This window comes from Sceloporus undulatus, unplaced genomic scaffold (genome assembly GCF_019175285.1).
Source record: "Sceloporus undulatus isolate JIND9_A2432 ecotype Alabama unplaced genomic scaffold, SceUnd_v1.1 scaffold_15, whole genome shotgun sequence".
In the NCBI taxonomy this organism is placed as follows: domain Eukaryota; kingdom Metazoa; phylum Chordata; class Lepidosauria; order Squamata; family Phrynosomatidae; genus Sceloporus; species Sceloporus undulatus.
Genome location: NW_024802937.1, coordinates 4,412,126 through 4,430,117, shown reverse-complemented (window position 1 = coordinate 4,430,117; position 17,992 = coordinate 4,412,126). Strand labels below are relative to the sequence as shown.

The window sequence follows — 17,992 nt, the reverse complement described above, 5'->3', positions numbered from 1 at the left end:
TAGCAGACAGTGATTACTGCAGCTGGCAGCAGCATTAATTGCACCAAGTTTCTAATATTTGGCTGTATCTGTTCCTGCTATAAGTTAAGCCAACTAGGTCAAGTGTGCTACTGGTTGTAATTCCTGTCCACTGCATCACAATATTTCAGTTAGTATCACTGGAATTTCTGAATATGTATTGGGCAATTCTCTGAGCATACACAATGTACTGCAAACTATAGCTTCTACTGTGTGCCTATCACACAACTCCATTTCTGAGATGAATTCTTTAATATTGAGAAATGACTGAGGCTGTTATCCTAAACACACCAACTAGAGAGCAAACTCAATCGAATACAGTGGAACTTTCTTCTGAATTAAACTGCATAAACTTTTTCTGTGGAATTGGCTACATCAAGGTCTACATCACAGCAATCTACTGTGGTTTTGCTGTCATCTCTGCATCCCAAGCATTAACAATCTTCTCTAAAGTTTATGTAGAACACACTTTTTTCAACTTTTGCCTATTTAGGCCATACCACGTCATGCTGATACCACAGCCCCAACACAACAAAACTTCTTTCCTCTGTTCTGCAGTCCTTGTAACACCCTGCCCCCAAAATACCCCGCTGCAGATGCAGATTTCTGGGACACTTGGAGCTGCGATGGGAAGGCAAGATCCCTCTCATGTTCCACCAGATTCTGCTGTTCTGCCAGCAGGTGTCCAGCACTAGAGTGAAAAGATGTTTTACACCAGTATTTTTTTAGATTAGAAACACCCTCATTATATAAAATATTCAATCTACTCAAGAGCTTGTTTTCAAAATTTCAGCAACACCACCAGGTTATTCAGATAAATGAGAAAAGAGTTTTTCTAATTACCACAATGTTGAACACTCCAAGACATCTTAAAACTTAAAGTTCTACTTACGTGACTAAGCATTCAAACAAGATCAAATCACATTCATTTATACAACACGCACCATATGATGCCATCTTGTTATGTTCTCATCACATTTGCTGAATACACAAGACACAAAAGTCAGCTGATGAGGGGCTAATCATACTGTATTTGTTTGGTAAACACGTGTTATAAATATATTCAGCCTCAGCCACATAAACTGCAAAAGACACTAAACAAACTAGTATAACTTCTCTGTTGGCATTGTAGATTTTTTTTCCTTCTAAAATTACATATGTGCAACTCCAAAGGCAATTAATTCACTAATTATTCATAAATTTTCCACTGTCCTTAACATAATTTCTTAATGCCCAGATCAACATTTACAGTATTACCTTTTACTTCTTTATCATGATATTCCTTCAACTTGGACCACATTTCATTGAAGCAGTCAGCAGTTGGTTCTGCAGCATTAGGACTTTCACAGCTTCCTCCAGAAATACTCATTTTGTCTTTCTGTATCAAATTTTCCACTTGAGTTTCTGTAGCTGTTCCTGTTTGTCTCTCTTTTAGGTTTACATTACAGTTATTAAGATTCTTCCTCTAGATTGTTGAATTCCTGCAATGACAAGTGCACAAAGTTAAAGTACTGTATAGTGAAATATAATGTGAAACAGTGGATGAAAAATATCATAGGCACTTTCTTGTTTCAGATCTTAGCCAAAGTATTACAGCTCACTGTAACTGCCTCTCTGAAAGTTTTAAAACAGTAACAAAACATGGACAGCTAGAATTATTGAAGGCACAGTCGTTAAGTCATAGTCTTAATAAAAGAATGGATGGCTTAGTTACATAAACAGAAAACAGTTAACTTTTAGCCATCTTAATGTACTCTTCATAAAGTAAACTGGTAAACACACAATAACTTTACTCATTCATATATCCAGCCTTTTCCTCAACTTTGGGACTCAATGAGGCTTGCGGGTACATTCCTTCAGGCTGCTTGTTAACTTATGGCAACCCCAAGAATTTCACAGGGTTTTGTTAGTCAAGTAATATTCAGAGGTATTTTGCCAGTTCCTTCCTCTGAGATACAGCCTACAGCAGTGGTTCTCAAACCTTTTACCCTTTACATCTACATGTGGATGTCCCCCATACTTGATGTAGTATATGAATAAAACTATTTTATTTAGTTTATGTACTTTCATTCACACACTCATATATATTCATGCTTTAACAAGAAAACCATATCATTCAAATTAGAGCAGTTTTATTTAAGTAAATTCAATATTTAACCCAATGCATGTATACATTTTACACATAAAAGTTTGGGAAGAGGAGGGATCAGAACTTTCTATGTTAATATTATCTTTACATGCTACTTGTTTCTACTGCTGCTGTCTCTCAAATAGTTCAAGATTTCTTGCCATACCTGTATCTAGCATAAATTAATTAATGCAAAGAAAGAATTCTAATAATAACAACTGCAACTATGGGAGGATACAATGCAGTAGCAATACTAAATCCAATAAAATTAAGTACTGTATGTTCCTAATCCAGTCTTCTTTCAGAATGGCTGTAATTTTGAGGCTCGTCTTCCAGTTTATCTATGAACTCACTGGGTTATAAAACCTCATTATCTTCCGCTTAAACATAAGGCAGATGCCCCCTTTACCGGGTCTTGAACTGAGAGAATGTTACACAACAGGGTTGTCTTAGTGTATGCTTGCTAGAAAAAAAAATCCACTGTTTTCAAGAGGGACTTGCTCATAGTCAATGTGTACTACTGACTGAAGCTTAAATATCCTCCATAAATACTAAACTGAATTGACACATTTGATTTAAACCCATAAATTAGGGGGATAAAGGTTATAAAAGTTTCCAGGCACATTTCTGGGTTTTAGATATTACTTTAGGTATGGAACCTAGAAAAGACAGCTGAATACTTTTTCTAAAGCCAAATAGCAATAAGGCATCAAATAAAAAGAGACTCACATTCATACTTACCTGGGAGTAAACTCACTAAACTCAAGGGAGTGTTTTCCTCAATATATGCTGAGGTCAGGCTGCACACTGCAACTTAAGCATACTTACTGGGAAATACCTCTCATGAACATAAGAGCATTTACTACCAGGGACACGATTAGGATCAGGTTGGCTATGTGCACATGACATGCTAAGAATAGAGCAAAAGGAGAAAATAATTACGAGGGTCTTGTACTACTTAACAAAGTTGACTGGGTCTTGGCTATGAAAACTGTCTTCTAATAATTGCTCTTGACCCGCATTTAGGACTATTACTTCACGCTGACCAGGTGTAGCATAAGGGGCCATGTCGGCGGTTATCAGTGCTGAAATATTAAACCTGGGTATTCAGGAAGAGCTGGGGAAAACAAGACTCCTATAGAGGACTACTGTATCTACAATGCAGTACTTCTAGATGCTCCAGCAAATATATTAAACCTTTATCTTGGTATGTATAAAACACAACAGAAAATCATCAATAGTATTCCCACCAACTCTGTTCTAACTAAGAATAGAAGCTTTTTTAACTGGACACAAAAACAAGCAAGACTATGTTGCAATGTTATATAAGGATTACTAGAAATATAATTCAAGTTGACGTTACGATAAACATTTTGGTATTGGCTATATGGAAGAACGGGCACAGCAGATGTATTTTTTTTATAAACGGACTGATCTATGCATTTTTCTTAGAAACCATTCAACTGAATTTTATCAGATTTAAAACAAACAGCCTGAATACCATTGCAGCTTTAGAGTAAGTGATGGGTGTGTGTGTGTGACAAGAAATATTCCTGAGAACTCATTTTGAACAAATTTTGTACTCTGAAGATCCAGTCATTGGCGAAACAGATTTCTTGTTTTCAGGGGGAAATACCAGGCTCTGTCTGGAAAACCATACAGTCTCTGATCTTGAAGCCCTTTGCCCTATGTGCCTTACATGGGAGCTCCCATAAGTTACATACTGGTGAGAAAAATACATTGCTCCGGGTGTAAAGTTGGTTTATTCTTCAAGTTAAGGAGACATGAAATGATGAGCCCGAACGACAAGCCAAAATAAAGCTGCTTCGGGTCACTTTGGAGGTATGCTGTTCAATGAAACATGCTTCTAAGAGGCCAGAAGCTGTGCCAAGCTGCACTCTAGCCCTTAGGACTGGAGAATGGCGTTGGTGCGGCTTCTGGCCTCTTAGGATGCATGCAACAGCTAAATAGCATACCTCCAAAGTGACTGAAGCAGTTTTATTTTGGCCTGTCTGTTCAGCCTGATGTAGTGCTGGCTGGGTAAGCTCCGTTCCACCCTACACCCTAAATAATAGTTCAGAATCTGAATGAAGTTGGAATTGCACCTATTTAGGTTTTCGTGCAGTTTGCACCAGGTTACTTAAGAATTCCTAACCTTTTAGGAGCCAAATGGACATGCATACAAAGCACATGCAGTAATACCTTTGTATAATTATGCTGGAACAATATGACCAAGCAAAAAACTGAGGATGTTTCCCTCCAGAAGTTGCTGACTCCTCAACCCTGCTCAGCCTGGCACTGTTGAGCAATCATAATTTTTATTTTATTTCTTCATTTATATGCGCCTTTCTCCCAGAGTGGAACCCAAAAAAAATGATCGTCTGATACAACCTGAACCCTGATCATGATAGTACAGTGGCCTGCGCCATACACGGGTTCATTATAGGCAGCTTTCAGCTTACGCTGAAGCCGCCGGCAAAAGGGAGAATGGCAAGGGCCCATGCTAGTAGTTCACTAACAGTGGAAGGACACAGATGCCCTACCACTGTATATACCTTACGCTTGTTAATGGCGTGTGAATACATTTACATGAAGATGTATGCTAATACATACATGGTATAGTATATACATACATATAATACATGTACACATATTTGCATGTGAAGACATTTAAAATTATAAAGCATTAATTTCCATCTAATCTAGATATTTATAATGGATACTACCTACACCTTTCTGTTTTTATTTGGAGATCTTCAACTGTAGCCTAAATAAAACAGAAATAAGATTAAAAAGCAGTTTAACTGACAAATAATGAAGGATAAGATATGCAGAAAGATAAAATTGCAGAAATTAACACTGCCAACAAATTGTTGCCCACAGTTTGCTGCTGAATGTATTCTAAAAAATAAAATTAAATTAAGAATGTATATTTTGCTTTTTTTTATTTTGTTCTGAGCCCGTTACAGTATAGTCATAAAACCAGTTATATTTCAATGTCCAATATATGTTTTTTTCAAAAAGTTAAACAAATTAAGTTTTTTAAAATTCCAAAATAAGAACATTTTTCAGTTTTAGCTACGTCCAAATGTTAAGTATAAAGTAGATATGGCTTTCCAGTAATCAGATGAAATATATACAGGATTAAAGACTTCTAAAGTGGGGAGCCACCACTGAAACTTTGCTACATACACTGAATTTATCACAAAAAGTATTGTACCTACACATTTTCCTCACTAAACTTCAATGTATGATTGCCCAGACGTCCCAGACCCAAGCTGTTCTTGACTAAATGTCCAAACCAACATCTTTACTATAACACAGAAAAACTGGACACAGAAGCTTTTGCAATATAGGAGTTATATACTCTACATTAGTGGTTCTCAAACTGTGGGGCAGAACAGGAGGTGGGGGGGAATGAGTTGCTCAAGAGCGGGGGAGAGACTTGAAAGCTTAATTATTCTTACTCCTCCCTGTTTCTCAAACCTTTTCTGTCTTGAAGGGAAGAGAAAGACAAGGGGGAACTTTGGGCTCTTCCTGGGGGGGGGGGGAGAGGAGAGGAGAACTGTTTCCATAAGATATTTAAAATATGATATTCATGAATGAGTGGATGAAAATATGCACACCAAACAAACAAATATTTTTATTCAGACTTATGAGCGTGGTGTGTCTCTCTCTGTGTGGAAAGGAGGTCACAAGGGTAAAAAGTTTGAAAACCGCTGCTCTACACAGCTAATACTACCATGTTTTGAACAAGTGGAAGTTCCTTAAGTGCTTCAGGCAGACCAGACTTTTGCTTACTCAACAGTTTACCAGGGGGCACATAGTTAGGGTTTTGGGGGTTTTTGCAGAAAAGATACACGCTGCTATATTGGCTAAAGCTATTTTATTAATAAAAAAATCCCTACTCTATTATTATTATTATTAAAGCTGATTTAAAAATCACTGCTAGCAAAGCCCTTCACCGGGGGAAGCCGGAGACCCACATGTAAAACTTTTGAAGTGTAAATCTTGCTTCTCTGAATACAGTGGGCCCCTGATATCCCCTGGGGTTTGGTTCCAGGACCTCCGTGGCACCTAAGTCCCTGGATGCTCAAGTCCCACTAAATGCATTACTGTGTAAAGTGTGCCCTTTATTTAAATAATGGAGCAGAAATCAGGTTTGCTTTTGGAATGTATATATTTTTTGAATATTTTAGCCATGGATGGTTGAATCTGTGGTTTTAGGAATCCATGGATACGAGGGACTAACTATATATGATATCCGTACAGGCAAATTTACTGCTTGTTGAATATGAGCCACCAGAGTCTGGACTGAACATCACCCTAGCTGTTCTATCTCTTCACACACGGACTACTCTCACCGAAAAGGGAAAATAGTGTGCATGCAATCTTCCACCTCCTCCTTCTCATGGCCAAGATATTATTTCTGGACTAGACAAAATTTGTGGATCCTGGCACTGAAGGTTACTGAAAGTCACACTGAAATGGGTCCAGTTTCATCTTTGAGTCCCTGGAGCTGTTTCAAACACGTAATACAATAATTTCACTTTCAGTTCAAAAGTGCTGGTTTTCTCCTATAAAGTGAAGAGGGTTTGGAGCCAGGAAGCCTACTTCCCCCCATATGACCTGTCTGGGATTTGACATCTTCAGTGGAGGTCCCGTTCATGTCCAGCTGTTCTTGCTGCATCTGCACTGCAGAAATAATCCAGTTTGAAATCATTTTAACTGTCATGGCTCAATTGCTATGGAATTCTGGGATGGTAGTTTCTTGTGGCACCCGAGCAGCTTGTTTACCGGGATAGAACTACTGTAAAACTACAACAAACTACCATTCTAAACTAAACTTGGAGGAAGAAGGATATGAAAACTGCCAGAAGGAACACACCACAATTTGAGATATGCAGATAACTCCATACTACTAACAGAATATAACAAGACTTAGAACAATTACTGGGAAAAAAGGAAATAATGCAAAGGCATGTTGCAGTTTGAACTTAAGAATACAAAAATAATGACCACAGATTTTTACATAGCCTTGAAGTTTACAAGGAAGACACTGAGATAGCTCAAGGTTTTCCATACCTGGCTCAGTCAACAATCAAATGGAGCTGGGGTCAAGAAATCAGAAGATTGGACTAGGAAGGACAACTGTGAAAGAACTAGCAAGATCCTGAGGTCTCAAGATATATAATTGAATACTAAGTTAGGTTGTCCTGCCATTGTATTTATCATATGGATGTAAAAGCTGAAGGAAGAAAACAATTCATTTGAAACATGGTTCTAGAGATAGTTCTATGGATACTATGGACGGTAAAAAGCCAAATGGAATGCACCCAAGAGCAAATCAAACCTGAACCTCCCTAAAAGCCAAGATGACTAAAATGATACTATCATACTGGGACATACATGAAAGACACCTCTCATTAGAAAAGACCATAATACTTGGTAAAGTAGGGGCAGTAGGAAAAGAGGATGACCACATTTCCGATGAATAGACTCATCAAGGAAGCCCCGTCTGCAAGACCTGAGCACGGCTGTTGATGACAGCGGTGACTTGGAGGTCTATCATATCAAAGTCAACAACAACACTGAGATCAGAATACAGGAAAAAAATAGCTGGGTGAGAAGAAGTAACAAAAAGGAATGTTATTAAACACGCTTTTCTCTCAATCTGCTCTGAAATCTTCCTACTCATTATCATTCAGGTAAATATAATGTGTAGCTCCACCTCAGGCATCACTTTTATAGTTGTTTTAATATCCTTGTCTTTTTTTCCTCAACAGGCTTCCTTTTCATCTACACACAGCAACGATTCCAAAAAAACAGAAGAAAATGGTGTCTACCTTCCTACAGAAATGAAACTTGCATTTTGGCAATACAGCCTGAACCAAATACAGCATGCTCACTCTTACAGCATGTTTTTCTGAGCCCTGGTCTAGTAAAAGTATGAAGAAATTAAAGGCCTAAGTTGTCTTTTCGGTACTGTAAAAGTAAGGGTTTCAGAGAAACACACCCACACCAAAAGACACAGTACAACAATTAGAAGTAAGTTTTTGGCACTTATGTTTCTGATTACCGTCTCATATAAGATATATTTTGCTGACATTTGAATAAAATCATGAGTCAGTTTTTATTCTTATTTATAGACTTCAGAAACAAACAAAGTCCAGAACACGTCTGCATTTATGTATCTTAAATATCACCATACCTGGTTCTACTGGAGGATCCACACCCTTTGAAAAAATTACTATCCTTCAGGCATGTCTTTGATGTAATCATACAGGATCTAACTTCACCAGCATTGTGTGGAACAGCCAGTAACAAGGTTGAGGCTGAAAAGTCTGTCTTATGGCAGACTAAACTGAAACACCTACAGCCAATCATTACTAGGTTTATTCAAAAGCAAGTCGTTTATTTCAAGGGATTTATTCCTAAGTATCGTTATTTAGTCTTATCATCCTAATGTGTTTTGAAAGGACACCTGTAAGTTTCTATTGTTCAGTTAGAAATTTGAATTTTGAGCCTACAAAAGTAATTAGCAGTTATTATTGAAAATTCATATTCTGTCATTGGCTCCATGACAAACATACACTCTTTAGATTGCTAAATTCTGTGGTGACAATGCCTCAGCATGTGCCCTGCTGATGACATACCACCCACGGTAAAAAAAAAAGTCAGCTAAGAACACAACGTAGCCAAGGGCATAAAAATTACTTTCTAAACTATAATTAGTACCGATTAAACCTAATAAATATAATAAACTTAAATTATATCCCATGGAATGCACCAACATTTTCTTGAACATCTAAGTTCCAATACTTTCTGAAGCAAACCAGAGTGGCCCATATTTTGTCCTTGCCATCTTATACTAGGATTCCTCCTAAGGTGTTAGGGTCATTCCATCAAACAACTGTCCACCATGTTGTCTCATAGCATAAGTTAGCCAGGGGCAGCTTTAATTATTCCTTGAGGTAGTACTACAGCTCTTGCACACAGTTTTGCCTCTTAGAACCTAACTTCACCTGCTGTTGTCTACACATTCCTAGCCGACAGTGATTACTGCAGCTGGCAGCAGCATTATTGCACCAAGTTTCTATATTTGGTTCTTTCTGTTCCTGCTATAGTTAAGCCAACTAGGTCAAGTGTGCTACTGGTTGTAATTCCTGTCCACTGCATCACAATATTTCAGTTAGTATCACTGGAATTTCTGAATATGTATGGCAATTCTCTGAGCATACACAATGTACTGCAACTATAGCTTCTACTGTGTGCCTATCACACAACTCCATTTCTGAGTGAATTCTTAATATTGAGAAATGACTGAGGCTGTTATCCTAAACACACCAACTAGAGAGCAAACTCAATCGAATACAGTGGAACTTTCTTCTGAATTAAACTGCTAAACTTTTTGTGGAATTGGCTACATCAAGGTCTACATCACAGCAATCTACTGTGGTTTTGCTGTCATCTCTGCATCCCAAGCATTAACAATCTTCTCTAAAGTTTATGTGAACACACTTTTTTCAACTTTTGCCTATTTAGGCTATACCACGTCATGCTGATACCACAGCCCCAACACAACAAACTTCTTTCCTCTGTTTTGCAGTCCTTGTAACACCCTGCCCCCAAAATACCCCGCTGCAGATGCAGTTTCTGGACACTTGGAGCTGCGATGGGAAGGCAGATCCCTCTCATGTTCCACCCGATTTCTGCTGTTCTGCCCGCAGGTGTCCAGCACTAGAGTGAAAAGATGTTTTACACCAGTATTTTTTTAGATTAGAAACACCCTCATTATATAAAATATTCAATCTACTCAAGAGCTTGTTTTCCAAATTTCAGCAACCACACCAGGTTATTCAGATAAATGAGGAAAGGTTTTTCTATTACCACAATGTTGAAACACTCCAAGACATCTTAAAACTTAAAGTTCTACTTACGTGACTAAATTCAAAAAAAGATCAATCACATTCATTTTATACAACACCACCATTGATGCCATCTTGTTAGTTCTCATCACATTTGCTGAATACACAAGACACAAAAAGTCAGCTGATGAGGGGCTAATCATACTGTATTTGTTTGGTAAACACGTGTTTAAATATATTCAGCTCAGCCACATTAAACTGCAAACAAAAGACACTAAACAAACTAGTATAACTTCTCTGTTGGCATTGTAGATTTTTTTTCCTTCTAAAATTCATATGTGCAACTCCAAAGGCAATTAATTCACTAATATTCTAAATTTTCCACTGTCCTTAACATAATTTCTTAATGCCACAGATCAACATTTACCGTATTACCTTTTACTTCTTTATCATGTATTCCTTCAACTTGGACCCCATTTCATTGAAGCAGTCCGCAGTTGGTTCTGCCGCATTAGGACCTTTCACAGCTTCCTCCCGAAATATCCTTTTGTCTTTCTGTTATCAAATTTTCCACTTGAGTTTCTGTAGCTGTTCCTGTTTGTCTCTCTTTTAGTTTACATTACAGTTATTAAGATTCTTCCTCTCGATTGTTGAATTCCTGCAATGACAAGTGCACCAAGTTAAGTACTGTTAGTGAATATAAGTGAAACAGTGGATGAAAAAATACATGCACTTTCTTGTTTCAGATCTTAGCCAAAGTATTACAGCTCACTGTAACTGCCTCTCTGAAAGTTTTAAAACAGTAACAAAAACAGGACATTTAGAATTATTGAAGGCACAGTCGTTAAGCATAATAAAAGAATGGATGGCTTAGTTACATAAAACAGAAAACAGTTAACTTTTAGCCATCTTAATGTACTCTTCATAAAGTAAACTGTAAACACACATAACTTTACTCATTCATATATCCAGCCTTTTCCTCAACTTTGGGGCTCAATGAGGCTTGCGGGTTACATTCCTTCAGGCTGCTTGTTAACTTATGGCAAACCCCAAGAATTTCACAGGGTTTTGTTAGTCAAGTAATATTCAGAGGTATTTTGCCAGTTCCTTCCTCTGAGATACAGCCTACAGCAGTGGTTCTCAAACCTTTTACCCTTTACCTCTACATGTGGATGTCCCCCATACTTGATGTAGTATTGAATAAAACTATTTTATTTAGTTTATGTACTTTCATTACACACTCATATATATTCATGGCTTTAACAAGGAAAACCATATCATTCAATTAGAGCAGTTTTATTTAAGTAAATTCAATATTTAACCAATGCATTTATACATTTTACACATAAGTTTGGGAGAGGAGGGATCAGAACCTCCAAGTCTTGTGCCCCCTTTGAGCAACTTTTACGACTCCCCTGGAGGTCCTGCCCTATCGTTTGAGACCCACTGGCCTACAGCACTTTTTCCCATCCAAGTACTAACCCCGGGCTGGCCTTGCTTAGTTTCCAAGATCAAGACAGAATTTGGTGCTTTTAGGGTATCTGGGTCAAGGAAGCTTACAAAATATTAAATTAGAACATATTAAAAACAGACAAAAAATATAATCAATGCCTGGAATTCTGGAACTATAGTTTTGTGAAACATTTTAGCTTTCTCTATCAGAGAGAGCTATGGTGCTGCCAATAAGCGACAATTCCCATTATCCCTAGCACTGAGCCAGGGCGTTAAAGCGGTCTCAAACTGGATTATTTTTGCAGTTAGTTTTGGACCAAAGCTTTTAAAGTAAGGCCCTATATAACAGAGTTCTTAAAAAGATTTTTAACAGACATTATACCGGAGTTTTTTAATTCTGACAGCCAAATCTCAACAATTTTAATTTGGGTCACCCTGAATTATTCCACTACCATTGCTTTAAAGATTTAGGAAATTGCCATGCAACAAACCCCCCAAAGCCTCTCTTATATGTTGTGTTGTTCTTGTTGTACATAATGTCAGCTGCCAGACTCATGATGCCCAACTATAGAAGAAAAAAGAGGCTCCAACGTTAGAGCTGGCCCATGAAACTATTTGACATGCAGGAGATGGACAGAATAACTTCTTGGTTGAATCATTAAGAAAAAGAAATTAGAAACTTGAGTTGTGTAGGCATCTTTATTCAAATCTAAAGGATAAAAATGACAAGGGTAACAATATTTAATTTGGAGTATAAAGGTTCTTAATGTCAAGAAAACTGGGGAAGTCAATTTATTGACCCCGATTGACCTCCCATCAAATGACAGCCCCTCTTGCCCTGGTTGTCTTACTCCATTTGCCCGTTTTTTAATAAAATAAAGTTTTATTTGTATACCGCCCTTCCATCGATCAGGGCGGTGAACAACATTAACAATACAAAAACACCATAAAAAAATACACTACATTCATTTAAAAACAATATTAAAAACACCATCAGCCAATCACCAATTGTCGTCGGGGAGGGAAGACCCATTGGAGCTTTATTCGGGAAATGCAGATTGAATAAGAAGGTTTTTAGCTTCTTCTTAAACTGGGCCAGGAGGGTGCCGAGCGGAGCTCTATGGGCAGCTATTCCAGGGGCTGGGCGACGATGGAATATGACCTCTCGTTGTGGAGGTTAGTCTAGCCCTGGGACCCTCAGTTGTTGCTGCCAGAAGTTCGAGTGTGCCGGGCGGAATGTATGGGAGAGGCAGTCCTTCAGGTATCCTGGGCCCAAGCCATATAGGGCTTTATAGGTTATCAACAACACCTTGTACTGTGCCCGGAAGCGGATGGGCAGCCAATGCAGATCTTTGAGTATAGTTGTAATATGGCTGGCCCTGGAAGTACCATGACCATCTGGCCGCCGTATTCTGTCCATCTGTAGCTTCCGAGTTGTATAGGTTGCCCCATGTAGAGTGCATTGCAGAAATCCAATCGGAGGTCACCAGAGCATGTACCACCGTTTCAAGTCTCTCTGGGCCAGGTATGGGCGCAGCTGGCGAAATACGCCGAAGCTGTAACAGGTGCTCTTGACCGTCGCATTCACCTGGCTGTAAGTGAAGCGACGAATCAAGAAGCACCCCAGACTGCGCACGGAGTCCTTCCAGGAAGCGTGATCCCGTTCAGGACAGGTGGAACCACCGCCCTTCTGGACCAGGGGAAACCTATCACAAGTACCTCCGTTTTCTCTGGATTCAGACTGAGTCGCTTTTCCCTCATCCGCCCATTACCGACTCCAGACAGGCCACGAGAGGAGAGACGCCATCCTCAGTCACTGCATCAGTCGGAGAATAGAGAGCTATTTGGGTGTCATCAGCGTACTGATAACCCCGCGCCCCATGTCTCCGGATGATTCTCTCCAGCGGTTTCATGTAAATGTTAAATAGCATGGGAGACAGAAATGGCTCCTTGAGGGACCCCAGTTGTGAGAGCCCTCTTTCGGAGCACACGTCCCCCAGCTGCCCCATCTGGAACCTCCCGGGGAAGTAGGAGCGGGAACCATGGAGCGCAGTGCCCCCGATTCCCACCCTCTGCCAGGCGCTCCAGAGGATACCCTGGTTTTAAGATGCTTTATAATTATTTAATTATTTTAACTATGTCATTTGTATTTGATTTTTATTATCTTGTTGTTGGTGGAGGGGTGAGGATTGCCTACTGGTTTATTCTGTTAGGTATGTATTGCTTATTATATTGTGCTATGTATTTTTATTTCTTTTATTGTAAACCCAACTCGATCCGTAGGGAGAGGCGGGCTAATAAAATAATAATAATAATAATAATACTAATAATAATAATTAATTTTGGAACTTGAAGAGATATACTTTTGAAATATATTAATGAGTTTTGAGAATTTAGCTATTGTAATGAAAATGATGAAATGAGAACTAATGGGCTTGCATTGTATACACACACACCCACACACCACACCACACACACACACACCAACATATATTATATATACACGGGGCGCTTGTTATCCGCTGTGGGTTTGTTTCCAAGGTCCCCCTGGATAACAAAATCCGTGGATGTTCAAGTCGCATAAATATGACATAGCAAAATGGTGACCCTTATAAGGTTGTATTTGAAATTTTTTAAGCTTTTTTTGAACATGTTCAAACTGTGGATGCTGAATCCAAACACACATAGCTGCATGATGACCCAACAACACTATAATTATATATATATATTATATATATGTATGTATTTACACACACACACACACACACACACACAGCTGCATGATGACCCAAAAACACTTATATACAGCTGCACAATGACCCAACACAACTATATATAATAGTTTAGTATACATTATATACACACAACACCACACACAGCTGTGCTATACGATGACCCACACCATCACTGCATGATGACCCATTTATATATAAAATATATTACATACACCACATACAACATATATGATATATACTGTGTGTGTATTATATATATTATCTATATTTTATATATATATTATATATTATACACATACTACCGTAGAGTCTCGATTATCCAACCTTCGATTATCCAATATTCTGGATTATCCATGTTGCTGCTCAGATTTCTTTACAGTTTTAGGGACTGAACTTTATACAGTACATATTGTACATCACAATGTTGATCAGTGATTTCTTCACCTTTTTAGAGGACTGTTATACATTACAATGTCATTCCTATAACGTTACTGCCACTTTACTTTTACTGCTACCGCAATAAAATTCAATACGTTTGCAATTCATAGTGATTTCAAGGCTTTTCTTTGGACCCCTCCGGATTATCCAACATTTTTGGCATCCAACTATCCAGCCCGCCCGTTTATGTTGGATAATCGAGATCCTACTGTATGTGTGTGTGTTATCTATCTCTATCTAGAGCTGCATGATGACCCACAACAACACAACAGCAACACCCACACGTACACGCAATTGCCTGTGACCCACAACACATTTATACATACACACACAACACACAGAGCTGCACGATGACCCAACAACACACATTGCATGATATATAAACTGTGTGTTGTTGCAGCTACTACAACCCCAGAACTCGAGAGAGAAAGCCTGGTGTGGCGGAATGGAGTTGACCCTCCTCCTCCTCCTCCTCTCCTCCTCCAGAGTTTTGAAGAGAGGGGAGGGAAAGGGCGGCACTTTCAAAAGCCAAGTTGCCACTAATGCCAAAAGGGAGGGAGGAGGAACAGCAGGCCTGCTTTCAGCTCAGGCACAACATGCGCCGGTCTCTCTGTCCTCCTCTGATGCCAGCCAAAGGGGCAGGGAGAGGAGGACATGGCCACCCGCATTATCTGGGGGGGGCCAAAACATCCTCCTCTGAGCATGCTAAGAAGCAAGAGTTTAATGCTATTGGTTCCTCCTTTTCCAGGACGCTCCTCTATTTCCACCTTCTGCCCGGAGAAATACAAAAATGTCCTCCATTTTGAGACGACTAACAAGCATGAGTTTATATCATACAAGGGAGGTCGGACCTTGGTCCTCCTTTTCCAGAACATGTCTCATTCCCACCTTCTGCCCAGGAGAAATTCAACAATGTCCTCCTTTTGAGCATGCTAAAGAAATATTAATTTATATATTTACAGGGGGAGGGGGGCAGACATTTGTCCTCCTTTTCCAGGACGCATCCCCATCTCAGCCTTCCTTCCAGGAGACATTCAATCATGTCCTCATTTTGAGCAGGAAGAGCATGGATTTATAGCTGGGGTGACCAGACTTGGTCCTCCTTTTCCAGGGCGCGTCCTCCATTTCCACCTTCTGCCCAGGGATATTCAGCAATGTCCTCCTTTTGAGCATGGCTAAGAAGCATGGGTTTATACCCAGCTTTCTTGGGCCCTGTCCTCCATTTAGGGGGATGCCTCTGTCCTCCTTTGCCTGGAGGACATCTGTCTGGGCTCACCCTCCTTGAGGAAGCAGAGGCCAGAAGAACGAAAAGGGGCCGTATACTTGCCTGAGGCCTGGCTCCTCTGAGGCGCTTCCATGGCCGCCCTTTTGTTCAACGAAGAGACTGAGGGGGGGAAGGGGGGAAGGCGAGAGGAAAGAGAGGGGCCTGTTTCTCCTCCAGAGACAGAAATGGCTTTAAAAGGGGCCCTTTTCCTCCCACGAAGCCTGAAGTGGCAGAAAAACCGGCTTATTGAGAGAAGATATTGGCTGGAGATCTGCCCCTTGTGGCTGGAGGCCCTCCTGCACCAAGGCCTCCTAAAACTAGACAGTGATCCCCACAGGGATCTTGGGGGATATTTGCCCCAAGGAAACATTGGGGGATATGTGCCCCTAGGAAGTGGGGATATGCCTAGGAATCATGGGGGATATTTGGCCCTAGGGAATATTGGGGGATATTTGGCCCTAGGAATTTGGGAATATTGCCCTAGGGCATTGGGGATATTTGCCCCTGGGAATCATTGGGGGATATTTGCCCCTTGGGAATCATTGGGGGATATTGGCCCTAGGGAATCATGGGGATATTTGCCCCTAGGGAGCATTGGGGGATATTTGCCCCTAGGGAATCATTGGGGGTATTTGCCCCTAGGAATCATTGGGGATATTGCCCTAGGGGTTGGGGGATGTTGCCCTAGGGATCATTGGGGGATATTTGCCCCTAGGGCATATTGGGGGATATTGGCCTAGGGAATCATTGGGGGACTATTTGCCCCTAGGGACAGCATTTGGGGGATATTTGCCCCTAGGGATCATTGGGGGATTTGGCCCTAGGGAATCATTGGGGATATTTGGCCCTAGGGATCATTGGGGATATTTGCCCCTAGGGAATCATTGGGGGATATTTGCCTAGGGAATCATTGGGAGGCCTGGGAATCATGGGGGATATTTGGCCCTAGGAATCATGGTGGATATTTGCCCCTAGGGAAGCATTGGGGGTATTTGGCCCTAGGAAGCATGGGGAGTTTTGTCCAGAGGGGTCATCAGAATAAGGAAACATGGGGAATACTTGTCCATAGAGAAATCATATTGCATATAGGAAACATTGGAGAATATTGCTATGGGCAAGTATTCCCAATGATTCTCTGAGAAGTATGGTTTCTCATGGGCACATACTTTTATAGTACTCCCGGTCTCCAGAGTCATAGTCCAACAGTCAAAACACTTTGCTGTTGTGGGACTTCAAGTTGTTTCAACGTATGGCGACCCTCAAGCAACCCTATCCTGGAGTTTTTTGTCAAGATTTGTGAGAGGGGGTTTGCCATGGCTTCCTCTGAGGCTGAGAGAGTGTGACACTGGGTTCCATGGGTCACTTTCCCTCTCATTTTCATTCTCTGGAGATGCCAGCCACAGATGCTAGCAAAACATCAGGAATAACTCTTCTAGACGTGGCCTCCTGGCCTGGAAAAAACCCACAAAAGACTATTCCTCTCCTGGTTTGTATGTTTTCTTGTTGGCAAGGCTAGAAAGCCTTGGTGTGGCCTCGTGAACAGAAATAAAAGGAAATGACCACAGCACACTCTCTCAGCTCAGGAGGATGGCAATGGCAACCCCTCACAGAGAAAACTTGCCAAGGTCACACAAGTTACACAATATTACCCCACACCACCTCCATGCCATCCATCCTCTGAAGATGCCAGCCACAGTTGCAGGCAAAACGTTAGAAATAAATTGTTCCAGAAGGCAGTCCCGCAGCCCGGAAGGAAAACCCACAGAAAACTTGCCCCAGTTAGGGGTCGCCATGAAAAGCTCACAACAACAACAAGTATGGGAACTGTTGTTCCTTCTTGCCACGAAAGAAAGAAATGCAATCATTCCCTTTTCACTCATGTGTTAACATGAACAGAGGACCCGTAAGTATATCAAGAACTCAAGATATGCTATCATCTACAGCATTCCCTTTGTCTACAAGCTAGTAATTTTATCAGAAAGGAGGAATCAGATTAGTCTGGCATGACTTGTTTTCTACAAACCCATGTTGACTTTTGTGATTATGGCATTGCTTTCTAGTGTTCAGACTCTCTGTTAATGATCTGCTC

The 17,992-nt window shown here is 40.3% G+C and overlaps 1 protein-coding gene across 2 annotated transcripts in view; it reads right to left on the bottom strand.

Moving 5' to 3' along the window:
- Positions 1 to 17,992, bottom strand: part of LOC121917344 (DNA endonuclease RBBP8-like) — a 72,219-nt gene that overhangs the window by 49,335 nt on the left and 4,892 nt on the right. Inside the window, exons 1-2 of one of the 2 annotated variants that reach the window (XM_042443248.1) lie at positions 15,967 to 16,022; positions 1,276 to 1,499 (exon numbers count right to left, since the gene is read on the bottom strand). In XM_042443248.1, coding sequence (XP_042299182.1) covers positions 1,276 to 1,387 — 112 coding nt within the window. In that variant the 5' untranslated portion in view covers positions 1,388 to 1,499; positions 15,967 to 16,022. Of the gene's footprint in view, positions 1 to 1,275; positions 1,500 to 15,966; positions 16,023 to 17,992 lie in introns of those variants that run through there. The other variant, XM_042443249.1, reaches the window with a different exon arrangement.